Raw genomic sequence first — 22577 nt, forward strand, 5'->3', positions numbered from 1 at the left:
CGCGGGTGTGACGCCAACTCGTGTACGTCATCACGCGCCCAGCTGGGAGGAGGCGCGAACCGAGAGAGGATCCTGTCGCCACTAGTGCGGCTGTGTGTTCACATGGCGCTGTGGCGCGGCTCTGCGTGCGCTGGCTTCCTGGCGTTAGCCGTGGGCTGCGTATTTCTGCTGGAGCCGGAGCTGCCGGGCTCGGCGCTGCGCTCTCTCTGGAGCTCGCTGCGGCTGGGGCCCGCGCCCGTGTCCCCGGGACCTCTGTCCCCCGAGGGCCGGCTGGCGGCCGCCTGGGAAGCCCTCATCGTGCAGCCCGCCCGGCGCTGGCGCCGCGTGGCTGTGGGGTGAGTGCCTGCGGGGCCTGCGGCTCTGGGCCTCCCCGGGAAGTGCGCGCGCCCTGGGGTCTGCCCTGGACGCGCTGGTGTCCGCGTTGCCCTCTTGGCAAAAGTGCCGTCCGTGTGAGGCGAGCCTTTCGTCATCGCTGCAGGGACACTCAGCATAATTTTCCCTCTGGGTTGGCTGGCCCTGCCCTAGCCTCTTAGAAATCTAACTGCCTCTCACCTATATTTTTTGAGGTTACTCCATTGTCCTGACTTCCATCCCTTCTCCTCGGCCAACTGTTCTCTGGTGGTCACAGATTCCTATTCCAGCACTCTTCCTATTCTGAACTTGAAGCTGCATATCATCTGTCTCTAGCTGTTGACTTTATTTCTTTACGTCATCTCGTCTGAAGACTACTGTACTGAAACTGCTCATTTTCAGATTCAGCATTTTTTTTGTTACGGTTTCATTTTCTGCTCTCTGCGCCTCTCACGGTTAGCAAGTTAGCAAATCCTTCTTGAAACTGAGTGACAGTCCATACTTTTAAGGTTCTCCCAAATCACAGTACCTCTTTTCTTTTTTAAAACTCACAGGAATGTAATTTATTATTTTTTTAAATACTAACCTTAGCCCCTCTCCAGTTCAGCTTGGTTTTCTTGTCATGTCAAAGATACCATACAACAACGAGTTTATTATTATTTTGTATGTTTTTCTTTAGGTTGGATTTGTTGAGGTTTTGTTTCTTATCGAGCTAGGGCTTCCTTGGCTGGTCTGGAACTTATATAAATCAGAAGTGGGCCTCAACCTTAGATCTGTCTGCTCCTGTGCTGGTGTTGTATGCACAAGAGGCCTACAAAAACAAGCCTGTCAGGTACCCTCCTATTTTGTGTGAATGTAGTGGCTAAGTGGAGTTAAGTTGACCCGAATCAATGAAATAATCATATCATTTGCCCAATGTTATGTTAACTTTTGAAAGTAACACACATGTTAGTTGTATCCTAACACTGTTTTTTTTTTTTTTACTGTGTATTTCTTAACTTTTTCCAAGTTCATGGTCTCTTAACCCATCCCTTTATCAGATTCTTTTTTTTTTTTTTTTCCTGTATGTATGGGTGTTTTGTCATCCAGTTTGTCTGTGCAGTGCCTCCCAAGAACCTCTGATGCCCTGGGACTGGATGAACATTTGTGAGCTAGGACTTGAACCTGGGTTTTCTGCAAGAGGACCCTGCTCTTAATCATTGAACCATCTCTAGCCTTTTTTTTTTTTTTTTTTTTTTTTCTTTTAAGGTTTATTTATTTATTTATTATGTACACAGTGTTCTGCCTACATGCCAGAAGAGGGCACCAGATCTCAGTATAGACGGTTGTAAGCTACCATGTGGTTGCTGGGAATTGAACTTGGGACCTCTGGAAGAGCAGCAGCCCGTGTTCTTAATCTCTGAGCCATCTCTCCAACCCCTCTCTAGCCTTCTTTATCAAAGTCTTAGTTTAAGATTTAAAAATTTTTAAATCTGTATGTGTGGGAGTGGATGTGAGTGCAGGTACATGTGAATTCAGGTCCCCTTGGAGGCCAGAGCAGAGTTGGATTACCTGGAGCTGAGTTACATGTGATTGTACCCAATCACATGTAATTCCAAGCTGGTGCTAGGAATTGAACTCTGTTTTCTGGGAGAGCATCCTGTGTTCTTAACTGCTGAGCCTTCTCCAGTTGTCCGTATCTGATTTTGTTTCTTCTTTTTTAAGTTTTATTTTTTTCAATTATTTTTCTTTAAGACAGGATTTTTCTGTGTAGCCCAGGTTGTCCTGGAACTCTCTTTGTAGACCAAGCTGGCCTCTGCCTCCCAAGTGCTGGGACTGAAGGTGTGCACTACCAGGCCCAACTCCTATCAGATTCTTGTTCATCTTTGAGCTGTATTGAGTTCTGATTGTGTACGTATGAAGGAAGCCAAGTTTCTGCTGCCTTTGTTGGAAGTAGATAGATTCATTATTGTACTGCTTGGGCTACTAGAGCAGAATAACTCAGACTAATTGCTTAAAACAACAAAAATTTTGTGGTGGCTCCGAAGTCTGATAATCCTAAGTCAAGATTCCAGAGTGGTTTCTAGGGAAGCTGATTTCTGGGGATGCCAGTTACCTTGTAGCTGGCCAGCTTCTTGTGTTCATATGGCTTTTACTTTGTAGTCCAGAGTGATGCCTCTCCCCCTTATGGAAACCATTCCTGTTGAATTAGGGGGCACTCTGCTACCCATTTAATCTTAATTGCTTCCCGCAAGACCCTAAGTCCAAATACAGTTACACTGGGGATTGGAGTTTGTTTGTCTTAGTTTCTTCTCTATAGCCATAACAAGACACCATAATGAAAGCAACTTACAGAAGAGTTTATTGGGGCCTTATAGTTTCAGAGGATGAGTCTGTAACCATCAAGACAAGGAACATAGCAGCAGGCAGGCAGCCATGACACTGGAGTAGTAGCTGAGAGTTTATATCCTTATTTAAAAGTAGGAGCTAGAGTGAAAGCACTGAGAAGGGCATGGGTTTTTGAAACTCAGCCCCAGTGATGCATTTCTTCAACAAGGCCACACCACCTAATCTTTCCCACCTCAAACTTAGTAACTTAAAACAGCCATATTTCATGATCTTTTATTATTCTAAGATAGGATTGTGTTCAACTTATAGCATGGGAAGGGGCTTCTACAGTTATAGTAGGACAGTGGCTGGGACTAGATTTATTATTAAGATTGATCCACTGGGGTTTTCCACTTACAGGAGACATCTTCTAGCTGTTCAGATTCTCACAACAGGGAGACTTGGCTAGGAGAATGCCCAAAGAGGATCAGACAGATGGCTTAACCATAGGATCAGATTTCCCAAAGTCTGGTCTACCTGGTTTTAAGGGGAGGGACATGGATCACTCCTTGGTGGGAGGAATATCAAAATTATATAGTAACAAAACCATGTGAATGGGACATCTTGTTAAGACCATCATAGAAAATATATTTTATAGTAATTTGTGTGATCTAGAGGGAACAAGATTTCTTCAGGTCAAGGGAATGGAATAGATACACCTAAACAAGAACTGGGTGTGTGAAAATTAACAAGGACCCATGGGAAAGAAACAAGGCCACATTAGTTGTTGTGGTACACTCCTGTACTACTTCCAGCCCTGGGAGCTGAAGTGGGAAGATGGTGTGCTTGGGCCATCCTGAACTACAATAGGAAAACTGTTGAGAATGAGAATACTAAGAAGGCAGTGTTGGGAGTTTTGTAATTCACAGTTAGTAATGGAGAAGAGCTTTAAGTTTTATGAACAGGCAAGTGCTGCTAAGTTCCTTGTTGAAAATATCTGATGGGAATGGAAAAGATAGATTTTTTTTTTTTTTTTTTTTTTTTTTTTTTGAGCAGGTTTTTAAACCTGTTCCAACTGCTCAGCACCTTTCCGTGGCCAACACAAACCCACTAGCAACATTATTTCTTACCCAGAGATGTTTAAGTGTAAAATATAAGGCATGGGGTGGGGGGAGCAAATGTACTAAAATTTCATTTTGGTTTCGGGGTGGATTGTAGTTTGACACATTGATTCATTTCTCACTCAAAACACGATACTGGAGGGTGAGCGTGGAGATGCTGGGTAGCAGGATGGATAGGCAGTTAAAGCAGGCCGTCCATACCAGGTGTAGCAACTTTATGAAGCAGTGGTTCTAAGTATTACATAATCAAAAATGATAAGCCGTCTTAGAAATACTGGTTCCTCACAGTCACACACAGCCATCAGCTGGCGGAAGTACAGTATAAGACTAGTCTTTCCCACTTCTGCTTTCATATTGAGGCCCAGTGTTACCACAGCTAAGAGACAGAGAGGAGGAGTGGTGGTGAAAGCTAAGCTAGTCTTCAGAGGCAGGAATGCATATCTTTGTGGGATTTCAGATGAAGCGGCTTCTGAGAATGAGACTGTAGTTAGGGGTTTGTTGGGAGCCTGTGTTGCTTGCTTTCGAGATGATGTCAGTGCTTAAATGGAGCCAACCTTGACTCTCTAGAAATGTGACTTCTGCCCTCCCTGCTTTTGAATTGGACCCTGGTACCCATTGTTTATGGGATAAAAATGAAGCCTTCGACCTCACATTCACCCCTGAGTTTTTCTTTGCCCTGAGCTTTGCTCCCTTCCTCTAAACCCTCCACTCTACATCAACATTCATGCTGTATGCTAAGCAAGGTTAGACCTTTCACTCATAGCCCTGCTTACCTTTTCCCTATGTGAGGAATTATCAGAGGAATGTAGGTTTGAATTAAGCTGCTCCAGTCTGGCTTTTGGAGTGTTAGTTAATCGATACTGTAGCTTTTCTCAGCTGAAGCCATGATGACTAATTACCAATCTCACAGCCCTTTCTGACTTGGTGTTCCTTATCTTGAAGATGCCTGTCCTGACTTCAGTGCCACCATCAAGGCCATAGCTCCCCCAGCTAGGTATCTTGTGATTATGATTCATTCTTTTAATATCTGAGGCAGATTATGTTAAAGCTAGAAGGAGCCTGAGGACATATTTTACAGAGGATGCAGTCGGGGAAAGGATAAGAAACACTGTCCTTACCTGAGAGGCACTTAGGGGGAAAAAGTCTTCTCCCACCATGAATCTCTGCTCATACCCAGAAGCTAGGCTTGAGTTCCTTCTCTGACCCCTTCATTAGATAGACACTTGGTATCTTTGTTCTGTTTGTTCCCTAGTTGTTTGATTTTGTTTTCCTCTCTAACACACAACCATTTATACATTTTCAAATTCTGAGCATAATTTGTTAGTTTCTTTGCCTTCATTTACCCTTCACAGTGACACTCAGGTAATGTATATGTTGACATTGAGGGACGCTCAATGTTAAGCTCAGAGAAAGAGTTTAATTGGTGAAAGGATGTGACAAGTAAACATGGAGTAATTAGTTTGGTATTTTACTAGAAGTAGATGGTCAATAACATTTTTTGTTATTATTACTGACTTTTTTTGTTTGTTTTTTTTTTTATGAGGATTTTTACATTGTAGACTTATCTAGGCTGGCCTGGAACTCATAGCAATCCTGTCTCAGGCTCCTAAATCCTGTAATTACAAGTATGAGCCAACATACCTGGTGATTTTTTTTTTTTAATTATAAAACAAGGTTTTACTAAGTTGATAGGGCTTTATAATTTCATACAACCAACCAGGTAATGCTGTACTGGTTTCTCACCAGCCCTTTGTAGTGTGTGGACCACTTCTATGAACTGACCTGCTACAAGGCCACATGTATGCTCAAGTCTTCCAAGCCAGTCTCAGTTCTTAGATGCAGCTTCAGCTTGGAGTATTTGGTGGTTAGTGCATTCTGCCCCATGTACTCTTGTCTTTGGAGGAAAGTGTCTGATAGCTGCCTTTTGACAAGTTTTTTTGATTATCAATTTTCTTTAAACTTACATTAATTTATTAAATCTTTACTGTAAGTTAACTTCTGTTGTTGCAGTTTTATAGGCAAGGAAACAGACTCAAAAATTAAAGTGACTTGCATCCAGACAGCATAACTCTACAGCATCTCTTCATAAATGTATTTTATTACCATGATATTGTTGTTCTGAGTATGAGTACCTGTCTTCTCAGTTTGTAACTGGCAATAAAAGGGTGCCAATATGTATGTACAGATAAAGTCATTCCTTAGATTATGATGTTTGCTTTATCGCCCTGGTGTCAAGCTCATGCCCACTGTTTGCTGTATGAATGCAATTCTCCAAAGCTGGTCTCTAGCAAAATTCAGAGTTGCTGCCCCCATGCTTCAGCTTCTTTCCTCTTCTCTCTCCTTCCAGAGTCAATGCCTGTGTGGATGTGGTGCTCTCTGGTGTGAAGCTTTTGCAGGCACTTGGTCTCAGTCCTGGGAGTGGAAGAGATCATGCTGTTCTACACTCAAGAAGTGATCTGGAAGAAGCCTTTGTCTACTTCATGGGAAAGGGAGCTGCTGCTGAACGCTTCTTCAGTGATAAGGAAACCTTCCATGACATCGCCCAGACTGCGTCTGAGTTCCCCGGAGCCCAGGTCTGCCCTGCTCATCAGTGCTATATGAATTGTGTTGTGGGTCAGGGAGAGCCTTACATGATCTTAGAAGCAGCTTTCTCTTCCAGTATACACCAAGTTGGTGGTCCAATTCTGTGGGTTTTGCCCTGTTTGAAAATTTGTGTTGGATATGCCATTAATTCTATGATTTTTATTCAGATTTCTGTTCTGTATCATTCAGAACCCCTTTCCCCCTTTTTGTTACCAGGCTAAAAGTTGGAAACATATCTATTTATAGTTTATTTTTTTCCATTTCTTTGAGTGTGTGTTTTTACTTTTATTTATTTATTTTTGGTTTTTTGAAGTAAGATTTCTCTGTGTAGTTTTGGAGCCTGTCCTGGAACTTGCTGTGTAGACTAGGCTAGCCTTGAACTCACAGTGATCCTGCCTCTGCCTCCCAAATGCTGGGATTAAAGATGTGCCTGGCACATTTTATTTTTTCTAAATAAATTTATTTATTTATTTTACATCCTGGCCATAGGCTCCCCCCCTGTCCTTTCTGCCCTCCCCAGGTTATAATTTTTATTTTTTGTTTTTTTCAAGACAGTTTCTCTGTATTGTTTTGGAACTGTCCTGGAACTAGCTCTGTAGATCAGGCTGGCCTAGAACTCAGAGATCTGCCTGCCTAGTGCTGGGACTAAAGGCGAATGCCACCGATGCCTGGCTAGGTTATAATTTTTTATAGTTAGTTTGTAGCAATTATAGTATGGCTGAGTCCATTTCACACCTTTGTCCTTTATTATACTCTCTCTTTTCCTCCTTCAGATCTCTCCTTGTAGTAATCTCACATGGGTTTGGTACTGGGAAACAGAGGCCATACAGCTGCATACTTTGTTGTCTATTCCTAAAGCAAGTAACAGATGTATAGAATACAAGGAGATGGTATGATTAATTATTAATAATGCACATCTCTCCTTGATGGGGTAATTTGTAAACTGAATAGTCTAGGAGCAAAGTTTGTACTTTATGCAGTAAAACTTACCAGAGAAGCTGAAATTTAAGCTGTGTTGTTGGGAACTAATGTTAATTAAGTGCTCATAACTGGAATTTATGCTTACCTATATTATGGGTATTGAATTAAATAAAATACAAGATTCTTTTAAAGTTACATTTTAAACTAGACATGTTGTTTCATGCCTGTAATCTCAGTACTTTGGGAGGCTGATATAGGAAGATTGCTATGAGCTCAAACTACCCTAAACACAAAGCAAGACACTGTGTCACCCACTTCTCCACCTCCAAACCCCACACAAAAAAGTTACATTTTAGAGCCGGGTGTGATGATGCTTACTCCTGGTCCCAGCACTCAAGAAGCAGAGGAAAGAACAAACAACAACAATGCCCAGCTGCATTTGAATGTTTTGTTTTGTTTTGTTTTGAAGCAGGGTCTCTCTCTCTATGTAGCTCTGGCTGTCTTGGAGCTTGTTTTGTAGACCAGGATGGCCTCGAACTTACAGAGATCCACCTGTCTCTGCTTCCTGAGTGCTGGGATTAAAGGTGTGTGCCACCACTGCCTGGCTGTTTTATTAACCTCATTTGTACCCTTTGTTATCAGGCCATCTCTAAACTTGGTGCAGGTAGCCTGGTGGTAGATACCTGTCATCCTAGCCCATGGGAAGCCCGTGGGGAGACAGAGGAATCGGAAGTTCAGGGCCAGCCTCAGCTACATGGTGAGCTTGAGGCTAGCCTCCATGAAACTCTGTCTCAAAAAGCCAGGAAAAAAAAGAAAAAAATCAAAGTATGTTGATGGAAGCTGGAGTGATAGTTCAGCGGTTAAGACCACTGACTCCTCTTCCAGAGGACCAGGGTACAATTCCCAGCACCACAGGGAGGCTCACAGTTCCAGGGGATCCAATGTCCTCTTCTGGCCTCCTCAAGTACTACAAACATGAGGTGCACAGACACAGACACAGGCAAGACACTCATAAACATAAAAATAAATCTCAAAAAAAGGTTGAAAGTGTTGGGGTAGAAATGAGCTTTCCCCCCCCCCCCCAGATGGGTTTCTCTGTGTAGTTTTGTAGACCAGGCTGGCCTTGAACTCACAGAGATCCACCTGCCTCTGCCACTGCCTCCCGAATGCTGGGATTAAAAGTGTGCACCACCACTGCCTGGCTATGAGCTATATTTTTTACCCTTAGAAATGATTAAGCTTGGGTTCTATACTTGTTTGAATACTGATAACTTTGAACTGTCTTACAGCACTATGTAGGAGGAAATGCAGCTTTAATTGGACAGAGGTTTGCCACCAACGCAGACTTAAAGGTAGGTCACATTTCCAAATTAAACATGTCTTTCAAACTAGTGTTTCCTCAACGTTAAGAGCAAGAGTGGGTCTTGATTCCTTAATTCAGTCTGTGGATCTACCTGGGCATCTGGTTAGAAAGCAGTATATGTTAGGAGATGATAGTAGTAACTAATGCTATTTGGGTACTTACCATGTGTAGATTGATTCTTCAGTAGTCCTGGCTAGTTAATTCTGCTGTAGATGGAAAATAGGAGGCCTAGAGACATTCACACTAGTACAAAGGGGACTCAGATTCTATCTAGATAGCCTGACCTAAAAGCCCATGTTCTGATGAACACATAATGGCTAAAAGCATGTGAACTTTGGAGACAGTGATAAGAGAAAATGGAATTGGCTGTATTAGTGAGCCTAGATCCGAAGTGCTAAAACAGGAGCTGTCAGGTTTGGTGACTATAGAGACAGGCAAATAAGTTGAGGTGTGTCTTCAAGTCTTAAACCTTTTGATGTAAGTAGACTTTTAGATGACACCTATAGCCAGGTTTGGTGGTACACATCTGTAATCGGGGGGGGGGGGGCACAAATAAATAAATAAATAAATAAATAAATAAACAAATAAAAATAAAACTCTGCCTCCAAAAAAAAAATCTCTCAGATAAATAAATATTAGTTATTTACATGTGATACATGTAAAGTAAAATCTGAGTAAGTATTGGGATAGATGTAAAGGGAGAAGCCAGCATGCAGGTAGTTGTTATTGTACTGTAAAACAAAGTTTGGATTAGAGCTTCCAAAAGAGAAAAGAATGTATCTATCCAAAACCAAAATGGTAAACAGATTAACAAAGATGATCTCAGTATAACAGCAATCAGCTCCAACTGGCCTCCCCATTCCACTTATTGCCAAAGAAAACTACTTACTCAGATGCTATTTTAACCTTTCATATGGACTCTCCTGAGGCCACTGTTAGCTCTGTCTTTGGAGAAGCTGGCCTAGTACCAGTCTGGTTGAAAGACACTAAAACAAACCTGGCCTTGAGAGGAAAAAAGACATGACACTTGCTCTGTCCATACAACAGTCTAATGGTTTTATGATTTTCATAATTAAGAAGGTATCCAAGGTTACCTAAGCCAGATAAATGGCAGAGCTACAATTCAAGTGCTACCCCTTCCTATACTGCTCTCTCAGGAATTCAGTTGAACTTATCCAAATACATCCCAATATAGACTAGGTATTACCCTGAGAACTAGCAGAAATTAAGAACTAGGTCTTCCAGAAGTGGTGAAAAGAGCTAACACAAACATAGTTCTTACTATAGCCCAGGCACTGTTCAAAGTGCTATTCACATACAGACATACTCATGTAATCCTCATAGTGCCTAAGGGAAGGAGATAGGAAAGTGAGGTGCACAGAAGTCCTAACAGTTCATTGCTTAGTGTTAAGTAGACCCAGTTTGAACTCAATTAAGTCTAGCTTCAGAACTGTTTCATAGACATAGACCTGGTGGGTCTAGCAAAGGCCAGTTTAGTGCAACAGTGAAAGTTGTCAGGTGGCAGAGGACATGTGTGTATGCATATGCACGTGTGTAACCAGGCTCTTAACCCCTCAGCTGTTGCTCCAGGCACCTCCCCCCCCCTTTAAATATTGACTTGTCCTTTCTTAAACATTGCTATTTCATTTATTTGTTTAATTGTTTGTTTATTTTTGAGACATAGTTTCTCTGTAGCTCTAGCTGTTCTGGAACTTGGACAGACTAGACTAGTCTTGAACTCAGATCTGATTCCCTCTGTCTCCCAAGTGATAGGATTAAAGGTGTATACCACCATGCCTGGCTTCTTTTAAAAAAAAAAAAAATGTTGCTGGGCCTTGTACATGCTAGAGAAGCACTGTACTACCAACTCTACCCCCAGCCTCATTTTCCAAGGTTAAAACAAATTTAGATCCCTGGGGTAAACTGTTAGTTTATGATGCATTACTTTTTTTGTAAATTCTTGGGTTCCATTTGCTAAAATTTTGTTTAAAATGTTTGCGTTAGTTTCCATGGGGAGATAGTGATTTGTGTTTTTCTTATAATGTTTGATTTTGCTATAAGGATAATAATGGCATTCAGTAATAGAATGAGTTGAGATTATTTCCTCCAACTCAAGGTGGGTTTTTTTGTTTTTGTTTTTTTTCTTCTTTGAGGCAAGATTTCTCTGTGTAGCTCTAAATGTCCTGGAACTCACTCTGTAGACCAGATTGGCCTCAAACTCACAGAGATCCGTCTACCTCTGCCTCCCAAGTGTTGGGAGTGGTGGAGTTGTTGGATTTTTTGTTTTGTTTTGTTTTTTAAATTAATTGTGGGGATGGGCTAATGGGGGTTGCATGTACACCCCATGCCACAATTAACTTCTGGAGGTCAGAAGATGAGTCTTCAGGGTTGGGTCTCTCCTTCTACCCTATGGGTTCTGGTAATCAAATTAGGTACCAGGCTTAGCAACAAGTATATTAACTGCTGAGCCATTTTGCCTGCCCCACTTAAAAGGGATATATATGAATTTTGATATTTATTATATGTTCCTAAATTCACTATGTTCTGGGCCTAGGGTTTTCAGTATGGGAAGGTTGTTACTATCATTAGGTTCAAAACTTACTATTATCTTTGATTTCTTAAAGATGTGCCTTTTAAGGGCTGGAGAAATGGCTCAGAGGTTAAGAGCACTGGCTGCTCTTCCAGAAGTCCTGAGTTCAATTCCCAGCAACCACATGGTGGCTCACAACCATCTATAATGAGATTTGATGCCTTCTTCTGACCTGCAGGCATACACACATTCAAACAGAACACTGTAGATGTAATAAATAAATCTTTTTTTAAAAAATGTGCCTTTTAAATAAGCCATTGATGGACTAGAGGTATGTTGGTTGATTCCTAAATACTTGAGGGTTTTCTTACATGTCATTTTCTTACTAATTTCTATTTTAATCCCATTCTGTTGGCCTTCCTGGTGACAAACTGTTAGGTAAGCTAGGTTTATTTGTGCTTTTACACAGAGTCCTTTAGTGAGTGGCCACTGGAAGAGGGCAAAGGACTATGGAGTGTTTCCTTTCTCTAAGATCTTTGGGACAAGTAGAGATATTCATGCCCTCTGTCACTTTCTGTCTTGTTCTATTTCCTCTCCAACAAAGCTTTGAACACTTTCTAATGTTGACTCTGGTATTGATGTCCAGTTCTTAACACTACACTGAGACAGAGTCACCTCTGCGTGTTCTCCAGCCTTCGAGTATACCTCTTTCCATCCTTGTGCTTGTAGCCTAGCTGCATATTCATATTTAATGTGTGTTTCTTTTAGATAGTATATACTGGGACTTGCTTTTTTATCCAGTTTCACTGTCTCTACCTTCAGGTAGATGTGGTAGTTTGAAGGAAATGGCACCCATAGGCTCATATATCATATAGTCACCAGGGAGTGGAACTGTTTGGGAAGGGTTAGGAAGTGTGGCTTTGTTGGAACAATTGTTGCCTTGTTGAAGGAGGTGCGTCACTGGGAGTCAGCTTTGAGTTTTCAAAAGTCCACACCAGGCCCAGTCCCTCTCTGCCTACTGCCAGCAGATTAGGGTGGTTTTTCTTTTTTCTTTTTCTTTTCTTGCTTCTTTTTCTTTTTTCTTCTTCTTTGTGTAACAGTCCTGGCTGTCCTGGAACTAGCTCTGTAGATCAGACTGGCCTCGAACTCACAGAGATCCCGTTGCCTCTGTCTCCCGAGTGCTGGGATTAAAGGTGTGTGCCACCACTGCCTGGCTGTAGATCAGGATGTGAAGCTCTCAGCTCTACACACTCTAGCACCGGGCTTGTCTGTTTTCAGCCATGACGATGATGAATCAACTCTAAAACTGGGAACAAGTCACCAGTTAAATGCTTTCCTTTGTAAGTTGTCTTGGTCATGGTGCCTCTTCACACCAAAAGAACAGCAACTAAGACAATGGGGTATTAGATCATCTGCATTTAATGCTGTTATTGGCATATTGGGGTAGAGTTAACTCTGACATCTTGCCGTTTGTTTCTGTTTGTCTTACCTTTTAATCTTCATCTTTTGCTTTTCTTCCCCTGTATTCTTTAGTATTCTGTTCCATTTAGTTTTATCTTCTTTAACTTACTGGTTATGATTTTCAGTTTTGATATTTTAGTGATTGCTTTAAGGTTTATATTGAACATTTTTTAAAAAAATATATGTATGGGTGCTTTGCATGTGTTTGTGTACATCAATATATGTAGTGCCCATGGAAGTCAGAAGGGGGCATCATATCTCCTGAAATTGGAGTTGTAGGTGGTAGCTGCCATGTGGGTGCTAGGAATTGAATCTAAGTCCTCTGAAGCAGCTAGTACTCTTAATTTATCATTTCTTCAGCCCTAAATTGAATGTCTTTATCACAGTTCTGTGAACTTTTCCTAGGGAGACAAACAGATGTCTGATCACCCCAAATAGGGCACCAACAGCAGACCAAAGTAAGACATCTACTCAAATCTAGTTTACAGAATCAGTGAGTTTAATTAGTGTTGCTTTTAAGATTGTGGGTGAGGCATTTATAGGAACATGAGGCTGATACACCACTGAGGAAACATGCATGCATGCACACACACATACACAAAACCTCTCTCCTAGTAAACTGCTTCTTAGAGAGTGGGAGAACAGAACCTTGTAGGTTTGCAGCCTGAAGAATCTCTCTTCCCCAATAAAGGCTTTTAATAGGCTGAATGTTTGTATAGATGATCACAGTTGCTAAAAGTTCAAGACAGTGTCATGCCTGTGACACTGAAAATAGCATTTCACAGTTTATTACAGCCATGTGTTGTTAGAAATGAGAACAGAATGGCAAATTCCTGGAAAAGACATGACATGAGATCACCTACAGAAGACCTTTAAGAGAGATAGCTGTGATGTATAGCATAATGAGGACAGGAGACCTGAAAGAGCCTTCAGATCTCTCCACAATGGGGGTCTCTGACTCACAACTTCTAGGGAATAGCTGGAGTTCCAGACTGTGTGACTTAGTCTAGCCTAGAAGCCAGACACTTGGTAAGACCACAACCTTTCTTATAGTTACAGGAGCAGGTGCAGGGACTGGGTTTGCCTTTTCCACTGAGGATTGAGTGCTCCATCAGTCTCAGGAGCAACTTGGGAGTTCTCTGTTCTCTCAGAATAACTACATCTTAAAGTGCACATCCATGCTCTAACACACATGTTCTGTAAGAACTTTAAAATACCCAATTTTTCTTCCTCCCCTCAATGCTAAGTTTTATAGACTGCCAAAGGATTTTGAATACACTAGATTTTAGTAATTACCTCTTTTTAAAATAGTTTTTTTTTTTAATTTTGTTTATATATGTACATATATTTTGTTTATTTGGAGATGGGATCTCATTATGTACCTCTGGCTGGTCTGGAACTCATTATGTAGATCAGGTTGGCCTTGAACTCAAGAGATTCATCTGCCTTTGCCTCTGCCTCTGCCTCTGGAATGCTGAGATTAGAGGCATGAGCCACCATGCCTGGTTTATATTTTTTATATATTCTCTTGTGTTTGTGTGTGGAGGTGCAGGTGCCACAGCATGCATATGGATGCTTATGGAGGTCAGGGGACAAACTGAGAGCTGGTCCTCTCCTTCTACCATATAGGCCCCAGGGACCAGGCTCAGGTCATCAGGCTTGCTGGCAAGTGCTTTTACCTACTGAGCCATCTCAGGATTTATTGTTACTGCTGTACCTGTTGTACATGTGTTATAAATCTTCCACTCTGTTGTTTGTGTTTTTAGTCTTTATCTTTTAATCGGGTATGACTCAAGAGTTAGCATTTCCATTGTTCTTCATTCCTGTTCTTGATCCGTATTTCCACTTCCTCTTGATGCTGTTCTGCCTGAAGGACTTCCTTTTATTAATAACATTTCTTTTGATGGGGGTCTGCTACTGAATCATAAATTCTTTCAGATTTTGAACATCTGGAAGCCCTTTTATGGTAAGATGTATTTGTAGGCTCAACAGGTTCATTCATGCTTTAAATAGATCACTGTATTTTACCTAATGTCCAAGTGCATTTCCTATATTTAACCTATTGTTGTTTTGTTGTTTTGCTTTAGCATATAGCTCTTACTACCTCAGAAGTGAAACTCTAGGCTAGAATTAGGGGAAGGATATAAAGTGGCAGGATCAAGAATTTTCAGAACTGACAAGAGGCTCATATCAAAGTAGAGAACAGGGGGGGGAAGTATGTTTGTACCCAGAAGCTGAAGAGTCTATGTACAAAACAGTATACAAATACAGAGCTTGTTTGCCAGTGCAGATGGCTTTGAAGTATGTGAGTTGGGTGCATCAATCTGAACCAAAGTTAGGCATTTCCCCTGCAAATCCTCCTTCATGTTTTGAATCTGTTAGCCTAGCCTTGAGGGGTGTGACAAACTGTGCACTGAACTGTGGTTTGTGGTTCAGCTGAGATGGAAAGGGCTTCTAGAGGTAACAGCTTGGGGAGGGGGAAGTCCAGGTTCAGGGTGAAGAAAAAGGTTTTGGAAAAGTTGCAGAGCATACCCCTTAAGCTTGAAAGGCTGTGTTCGGGAGTGTGCGATGTCGCAGGTTAAGTCACTGGTCATTGCGATCTGGTAAAAAGAAGTAGCCCTCTTCCTATACTGTATAAAAATTCAAACAAGTATTTATTATCTGACAGCTTTGAGCAAACACTCCTTGTCTGCCTGCTTGCCTGTCTGTCTGTCCACACAGAATACAAAGGAGTTTAAAAAAGACTAGGAGCTTCACATAGTAATGCGTGCCATTCCAGCCACCCAGGAGGCTAAGGCAAGCAGAAGGTGAGTTTGAGGCCAGCCTGGGATACATAGCTAGCCTATACCATATCTGGAAAAGAAAGAAAGACACCTATCCCACTCCTGAGAATATAGGTTATGTGTATAAACTATGTTAAAACAAAAATTTACTTTCTCAGTTTTAGAGGCTCAAAGGTCCAAAATGAAGGTCTCATGGAGGTGTTAAGAGCCCTTTTGCTGACTTGTAAATGGCCAACTGTGTTCCAGTTTAGCTTTGGGTGAGGAGTGTACAGTTCTTTTTTTCCTAGTTCCGTCTGACCTTATTTAATCTTCATCCTCACAAAGGCTCTAGCTCCAACAGCATCACATTGGGGTTAGGCCTTCAGTCCAGACTTGAAGAAGATAAATACATTCTGTAACTGAGTATGGGCCTCAGAAGTTGTGTAGATATTGAATAACTAGGACTTTGTCATTCTCCATTTTCTAGGTACACTGTGGTCATACTCTTAGAGGCCTCAATCCTGACAATGAAGAGTCCCTGTGCTACAGCCTCCAAAGCAGGAGCTTTGGAAATTCAACTGGGTTCTGATAGCTTGCTGAATGAATAGAATTAGCTCAAACACTCCTTTTGGGTTACTGTTTGGATTCCACAGGATAGGAACTGGTCTCCTGGGAGGACTAACTTGATGTTCTTTATTATCTCTAGGTTCTTCTTTGTGGTCCGATTGGTCCAAAGCTGCATGAACTTCTTGATGACAATGTGTTTGTTCCACCAGAGTCACTTCAGGAAGTGGATGAGTTCCATCTCATTTTAGAGTACCTGGCAGGTAAGGAATGCAGGGGTGTGGGTAGCAGAGTACATGAGTGCTGACGGGGGGATGGGAAGAGGGCTATGGAGTGCAGGGTGTGACTGTGCCAGAAGCCCTTGTCAATTAGCAGGCTTCTGTACCAAAGATTTCCTAGCCCCTTGTCTAAGGAGCTAACATTAGCCATTGTCTCCATGGAGGATGGTAAGAGTATAACAGTATTGAAGACAGTGTTTCCATCTGCAGAACCTAGGCTACAGGAGAGATTTGTCTTGATTAAAAGTAAGAATGTGTTCAGCACATGCTTATAACAGAGTTTTCCCTTATTACCAGGAGCCAAGAAGGGTAACAAACGTTTGCTCAGCTCTCCTGTATTCTACCCAGGACTTTTTCAGGCCCAGCCCTTCCAGGCTCTAGAAACTGGTACCTGGCCTCTGGCAAGCTTTTTCATGGGAGCACTTCATTGTTTTCCTGGAGGTGAAATGTAGTGATAGTTATGTTTCTTTCTGTTACATAATATTCCAGTGTTTATGAATCCAAAGTAACCCATCCCAGTGGATTTTATGTTACAAGAATGGAGGTCTGGACACAACTGATTTTGTGTGTTTTCTGTTATATCTTTTCCTGTGCTCAAGAACTCTTTAGTTTCTGACTGGGGATCCACACAGACTAATGGGTGTCTTACAACAGTACTTAATGTTCTTCAGTGAGTCACTTCCAAGCCAAACAGGGACCCTCATCTAGACCAATTAACTATCATGTGGGGTACAAATATATGCTTCTTGAAACGTACCCCTTTCTCCAAATACACAGAAGGGATTGGTTGTTTCCAGTTCTCTCTGGCACATACTAGAAACAGCCAGGGACTTATGGAGAGCAGGTCTAAACTTAGAAGCAGAATGTTTTAGTAGGAAATCGACATTTAAGCTTTGAGTTGCTGAGTTCAGTTTCCCCAAATGGGACATAGGTGTGACTTTTTAATCACTAACAATGGTGGCAAGGATGAACCTGTGAGTGGGTTTAAAGCCTTGTGAGCTGTTTCAGGATCACTGCCTGGCAGGTTCTGGATGGGTGAGGTGTGTGTCAGAGCCCTGTCCCTGTCACTCTGTAGACCCGTGCCTGTCTGAGCATTTTGCAGCCAATTTCTCACAGTGACTGGGGAGTAGACACAGTACTGCTGTCTTTAGAAGGGTCTCTGTCCTTGGCCTGATACACCTCCCATTTTTGTTCTTTGGATGCCTAGGTTTATTTTCTTAAACAGAGCATTGGCCTTCTGTTAACCTCATGTGAAGCTGCACTGCCAGAGGCTCTAGGTAGAGCCTGATGGCAGCAGTCCTTAGCAACATTAACAGAAGCAGTTCTTGGCTTTTCTGTAGCCTAGACTGGTAAATCCCAAGAATATCTGTCACCTTTATTTTATTATTTCTTTTCTTCTCTCTCACTAGGGCACCCCAGAAAAGCTCATTTTCAGGCTTGGTCTGGGAGTCAATTGAGTCACTGCAGAGGTTTCACTGAGTTGATAAATTGAGAGAAGAAATTGCTTGTAGAGATTAATTCAGGGTTTTGTGTGGAAAGGAGCATTAGCTGCTATTACAGGCTAAGCTCCATCAGTCTCAGGCCACTCCTTTCTTTAGTCCGTGTCTTGAGGAAACAGCAGCTCTCTACATTCTCTCCTGTCTTCTTGACTGAGTCTGTTTACTTTTGCCTGGCCATTCCCTGAAGAACTCATTTGTTTTTGAAACCTGTGTGGCTCTTTTCCCTTGGTATTTCTTAGCAGTGTCCTGTGGAGAGTATGTTATTTTTACCATTGTGCAGTCTTGAATGCTGAAGTACTGGATTTTTTTTTTTTTTTTTTTTTTTTGTCCTCATGGTCATTTAGCTCATCTGTCTGCTTTCTGATTCCCTTGTTCTTTGCTAATTCATCCTTGTGGCTGTGTGGCAGACGCATTGTGAAGCAGTAGGGATGTGACAGGCCTGCTCTCAGCTCAGGGGCTGTAGGAGATGGATACCTGAATATGTCAGTGCAGTACTGGGCCAGCTCCTACAATAGGGCACATTAGTGGCCCTGAGAAGGAAGTAATCATATCTTTATGGGGTGGGACTGGAAGACACATTTAGTGAAGAAGTAGCACTTTAACTTGCCACTGAAGAGTCACTACTCCAAAGCAATTCTGCATAGAAGTGGCTGGAACAGCTAGATAGTCTTAGACCACAAGGTCAGAAAACTCCAGGTGGCAGCAGGAAGAGGTATGGTTAGCTAGGCTCTGGCTTTCATCCTATTTAGCTTCCAACTCAGTGAAAAGTGATCAGGGTGTGACCCTTGGGAGGGCAGCTTGGCCTATCTGTTGGGTGTGCTGTTGTGCTTTGTATGCTGGTATGTCCTGTGTGCTCATATGGGGCGGTCATGTGCTCTATAGTTGTGACCTGTGCTTTAGTTCAGCAGAGCTTTCTTGGAACTTAAGGCGAGCTGATGACCTTAAAAGGCACAGGGCTCATCTTGTTTGTTTCTTTATTAGACTTGGGTTTAGGTTTTGATTTATTTACTGCAGTCCTGTCCTGGATGCAGTACCCTGGTGACCTTACACCACTGTAGGGGTCTTCTCAGAGCCAAGGCAGGATCCTGTGAGGCACCTGCAAGACACCTGCAAGTGTCCTGCAGCTGGAAGACTGAAAGCCTCTCCTTTTCTTCCCACTGTGTTGACTGGGATTTTCTAGGGGAGGAGTGGGGCCCGTTTAAAGCTCCCCATGCCAACCGGTTCATCTTCTCTCACGACCTCTCCAACGGGGCCATGAATATGCTGGAGGTGTTTGTGTCTAGCCTGGAGGAGTTCCAGCCTGACCTGGTGGTCCTCTCTGGATTGCACATGATGGAGGGACAAAGCAAGGAGCTCCAGAGGAAGAGACTCTTGGAGGTAATAGCTCTGTTACAGACCTACAGGTCTCAGCTGGTATTTTCTTTCAGGCTCCTGCCACTGAGCCTCTAGCTGATGCTGCCTTGTCTTAGGCTCTGCTCTATCAAAGCAGTAGCAGGAGTAAGGCAATTGAAGACATCTTGCCTGAGCTGCTATATCCTGTGCTTAACTGAGTGTGGCTGCAAGCTGCAGGGTTTGTAGCTATGTCTTGTGTTTTCTGTACCATCTCACTTCACACTAGCTAAGCTGTGCTTCATGCAGGTTTGTATACATTGGGACCAACTGCTCAGTCTACGTCCCAGGAATAGAAGACAGCATGAACATACGGGGCCAGTTCTGTATCCTCTGATTCTAAAGCCCTGGTTGCTCCCTGCAGAGTTTTTCTATTGGGAAAAGTAGCTATTGTCCACAGAGAAGGTGGGGACCCACGCTACTTATACTCTTAAGAATGCAAACGGTGTTTTGAGTACATCCAGGCCGCTCGGGGCCTAATCTTGCCTTCCCTCCTGCCTCACTTCTATTCTTAATGGCACTGTGTCCTCTCTGCAGGTTGTGACCTCCATTTCTGACATCCCCACTGGTATTCCAATTCACCTAGAGCTGGCCAGTATGACCAACAGGGAGCTCATGAGCAGCATTGTGCATCAGGTAACCACACGGGCCATTCATAGACTGCCCCTGACCCTGCGGGCTAAAATGCAAGTTCCTTTCTCCCATGAGACCAGACATCTAGACTCTGTGAGGATTACTATCTGACATGTGAGTGCTGTATCACTCAGATCTGAGTGCAGGGGAGCCAGGACTGTTGGGGATAATGTCTCCTACTGAGTTAGAACTGTGGCAGGATAACTGACGGGCCTGAGACATGTTTCTTCTTTTGGAGTGAGGATATTGAAGTGAAGAGTATAGAGGATTTTGTCTTTTCAAATTCCAGGGGCAAACTGAAAGCTCAACTTAGCTGCTTTCAATTAAACACAAACTTGAGGTGAACATGACTTCCTAGTGCTAGGTAGCTTAGGTCACCTCCCTTTAGACAGCAGGGATGGTTTGGGTAAGTCCTAGTGAGCCAGGCCTAAACACAGGCTTTTCACACCTGGGCTGGCATGTCAGCTTGGCTACTCATTAGCTTTATGAATTTAGGAAATATTTGAATCTACATCCAGAAAGTATGAAAAGATAGTGGGGTGAGAGCTCGTTCATCCAATTCTTCTGCTTCCTCCCAGATACCTGCCCTGAGGAATCTCATCAGTTTCATTTATAGCTCCAGTGTTGTTTTTATGCATGGGTAAGAAAACATAAAGGCATATCAGGCAGGATGCCAGCTGACACCCATTAGCCCTCAGTGGTAAGAGATCTATCTGATCTATGTGCAGAGGCAAAAGGCACAGGGAAGAACCTCCACGGTGTGTCTTCTGCCCTTTTTACAGTAACACCTAACAAGAGTAGGTCTGGAGTATGTTAAGGCAACTCTACCTTTTCCCAAGTGGTCAAGAAGGTGGAGACAGTTAAAGATTTAATACGTGAAACTGGTTTCAGAGGCAGGGGCCATGATAAGAAGAAAATGATGCCTGCCTGACATTTCAGTCATTGGCCGTATCTTAATACTCCAGGGGCTTTTTGTGTCCACCAAAAAGAGACCTGTCAATATTTTTGTTAGCAGGTCTTTCCTGCAGTGACTTCTCTTGGGCTAAATGAACAGGAGTTGCTGTTTCTCAGCCAGTCAGCATCTGGACCCCATGCTTCTCTCTCCTCTTGGGATGGCATTCCTGATGTGGGCATGGTCAGTGACATTCTCTTCTGGATCTTGAAAGAACATGGGAGGAGTAAAAGCAGATCCTCAGATCTCACCAGAATCCATTTCCACACACTGGTCTACCACATCCTGGCAACCGTGGATGGACACTGGGCCAACCAGCTCGCAGCTGTAGCAGCAGGAGCTCGTGTGGCTGGGACACAAGCCTGCGCCACTGAAACCATAGATGCCAGTCGAGTATCTCTAAGGGCACCTCAAGAGTTCATGACATCCCATTCGGAGTCCGGCTCCAAAATTGTACTAAATCCAAATAAGCCAGTGATGGAATGGCGCAGGGAGGGAGTAACTTTCCACTTCACACCCGTGTTGGTGTGTAAAGACCCTATTCGAACTGTGGGCCTCGGTGATGCCATTTCAGCTGAAGGCCTCTTCTATTCAGAAGCACTCCCTGATTAGGAAGGCTGTAAGCAGTTTGTGTGAGGAATGAAAACCACCCTCTTAAGAATTACAGGAAGAACATAGGCTGTTGGTATCAGAACAGTTCCTAGATCTAATTGGAAGACAGCCAAAGAAATCACAGCAGATTAAACTGTACAGATACATTCCAGCCTGTTGGCAATTACATAAAAATACTTCAGGTTTAATTGAAACTTATTTATGTACTAATGAGACTGGATTTTTTTTTTAATGTTGTGTTACAAAGATTAATTAAAACCTCCATTCCTGGGACCCCAGTTGATGTACCACCATGTGTTACAGGACACGCTTCGGAGAGCTTGTCCAGCCACACAGAGCACTTCTCTCTTTGCCCTCTAGACCCTCTTCACAAGCCTGACTGCCCAGAAAGCCTGGCAAAGGCAGTCATGACAGCTTACACTCCTGGGCAGAATCAAGTTGCTCATTCAGTGTTACAGTGACAATATTTGATGTGCATACCTTCTCAGCCTCCTACTCTCAGACATAGGTCAGAGCTACAAGAATGGATGAAACAGTCCTGTGCTTTAATGGAGATGCTTGGCGAGTCCTGAGCCACCTGACCACTCTAAACTTGCTCGGAAGAACCACGCCTTCCTGCCCCAGCTTGTAGACTGGGGCTGGCTGGGCTCAACCTTACTACTCAGCCCTGGAAGAACTTTCTGCAGAACCCTGGTACTTGTTCCTTCTGAGCCTTGAAGAGATCTGCTTTACAACTGGAATGTGCTTCTGTGTAGAACACATGTGTTTTGTGTTTGCTTTGACACAGCCATTAAAGAGTTTGACCTCATAAGAGCCCCAAGATCATGAATAAATGTGTCATGCTGTATATTTTTTTAATAAATCAAGATTTCTGTGTGCTTTTAAAAATCTAATTGATTTTGTTCTCGCCTCACTCTGGAAGGATCCAGTGACTTGCATGTCACTTGGCTGCTGAGGCATTTCATTTGTTCTTTGTTCCTGCCATTGGCAGTCCCCGAGCTAAGCCCTAGCAGTAGGCCTGTCAGGCATAAAGTCTCAGAAGCTACTGCTGTGGAGCTAGCCCGAAGATAAGCGGAATCTTAACCATGTCAAAGTGCAAGATGTATGTGACTTGGAAGCAGGTCTTCCCAGGACGGGGGCCATTCACACTAGTCCCTGCAGCTGCTCCTGGAACCACAGACCTCTACTCCCTGCTTTGGGTAAGAGGGAAAATCTTACTCTATTTTTTTTTTTTCCTGTTTTTAGAGAAAA

At 42.9% G+C, this 22577-nt stretch overlaps 1 protein-coding gene across 2 annotated transcripts; it reads left to right on the forward strand.

Moving 5' to 3' along the window:
- The first annotated feature begins 42 nt into the window (after positions 1 to 42).
- Positions 43 to 22214, forward strand: Adpgk (ADP dependent glucokinase). Of its 2 annotated transcripts, none has more exons than XM_051197620.1 (7): positions 43 to 335; positions 6127 to 6352; positions 8573 to 8635; positions 16106 to 16226; positions 18921 to 19117; positions 19667 to 19765; positions 20775 to 22214. In XM_051197620.1, the coding sequence occupies exons 1-7, from the start codon at positions 103 to 105 to the stop codon at positions 21324 to 21326; spliced, it is 1491 nt and encodes a 496-aa protein (XP_051053577.1). In that variant the 5' UTR covers positions 43 to 102; the 3' UTR covers positions 21327 to 22214. The 2 variants fall into 2 exon arrangements, with proteins under 2 accessions (XP_051053577.1, XP_051053578.1); XM_051197621.1 differs by having other exon boundaries at positions 20778 to 22214.
- Positions 22215 to 22577: the final 363 nt, after the last annotated feature.

This window comes from Phodopus roborovskii, unplaced genomic scaffold (genome assembly GCF_943737965.1).
Source record: "Phodopus roborovskii unplaced genomic scaffold, PHOROB, whole genome shotgun sequence".
NCBI classification, from domain to species: Eukaryota; Metazoa; Chordata; class Mammalia; order Rodentia; family Cricetidae; genus Phodopus; species Phodopus roborovskii.

Bases quoted from the DNA above. Each gene is read 5' to 3' on its own strand.
- Adpgk (XM_051197620.1), top strand. From the start codon at position 103: ATGGCGCTGTGGCGCGGCTCTGCGTGCGCTGGCTTCCTGGCGTTAGCC. The intron at 19,118-19,666 runs GTAATAGCTCTG...TCCTCTCTGCAG, and splicing joins AGAGGAAGAGACTCTTGGAG to GTTGTGACCTCCATTTCTGA. The intron at 19,766-20,774 runs GTAACCACACGG...TATTTTTGTTAG, and splicing joins TGAGCAGCATTGTGCATCAG to CAGGTCTTTCCTGCAGTGAC.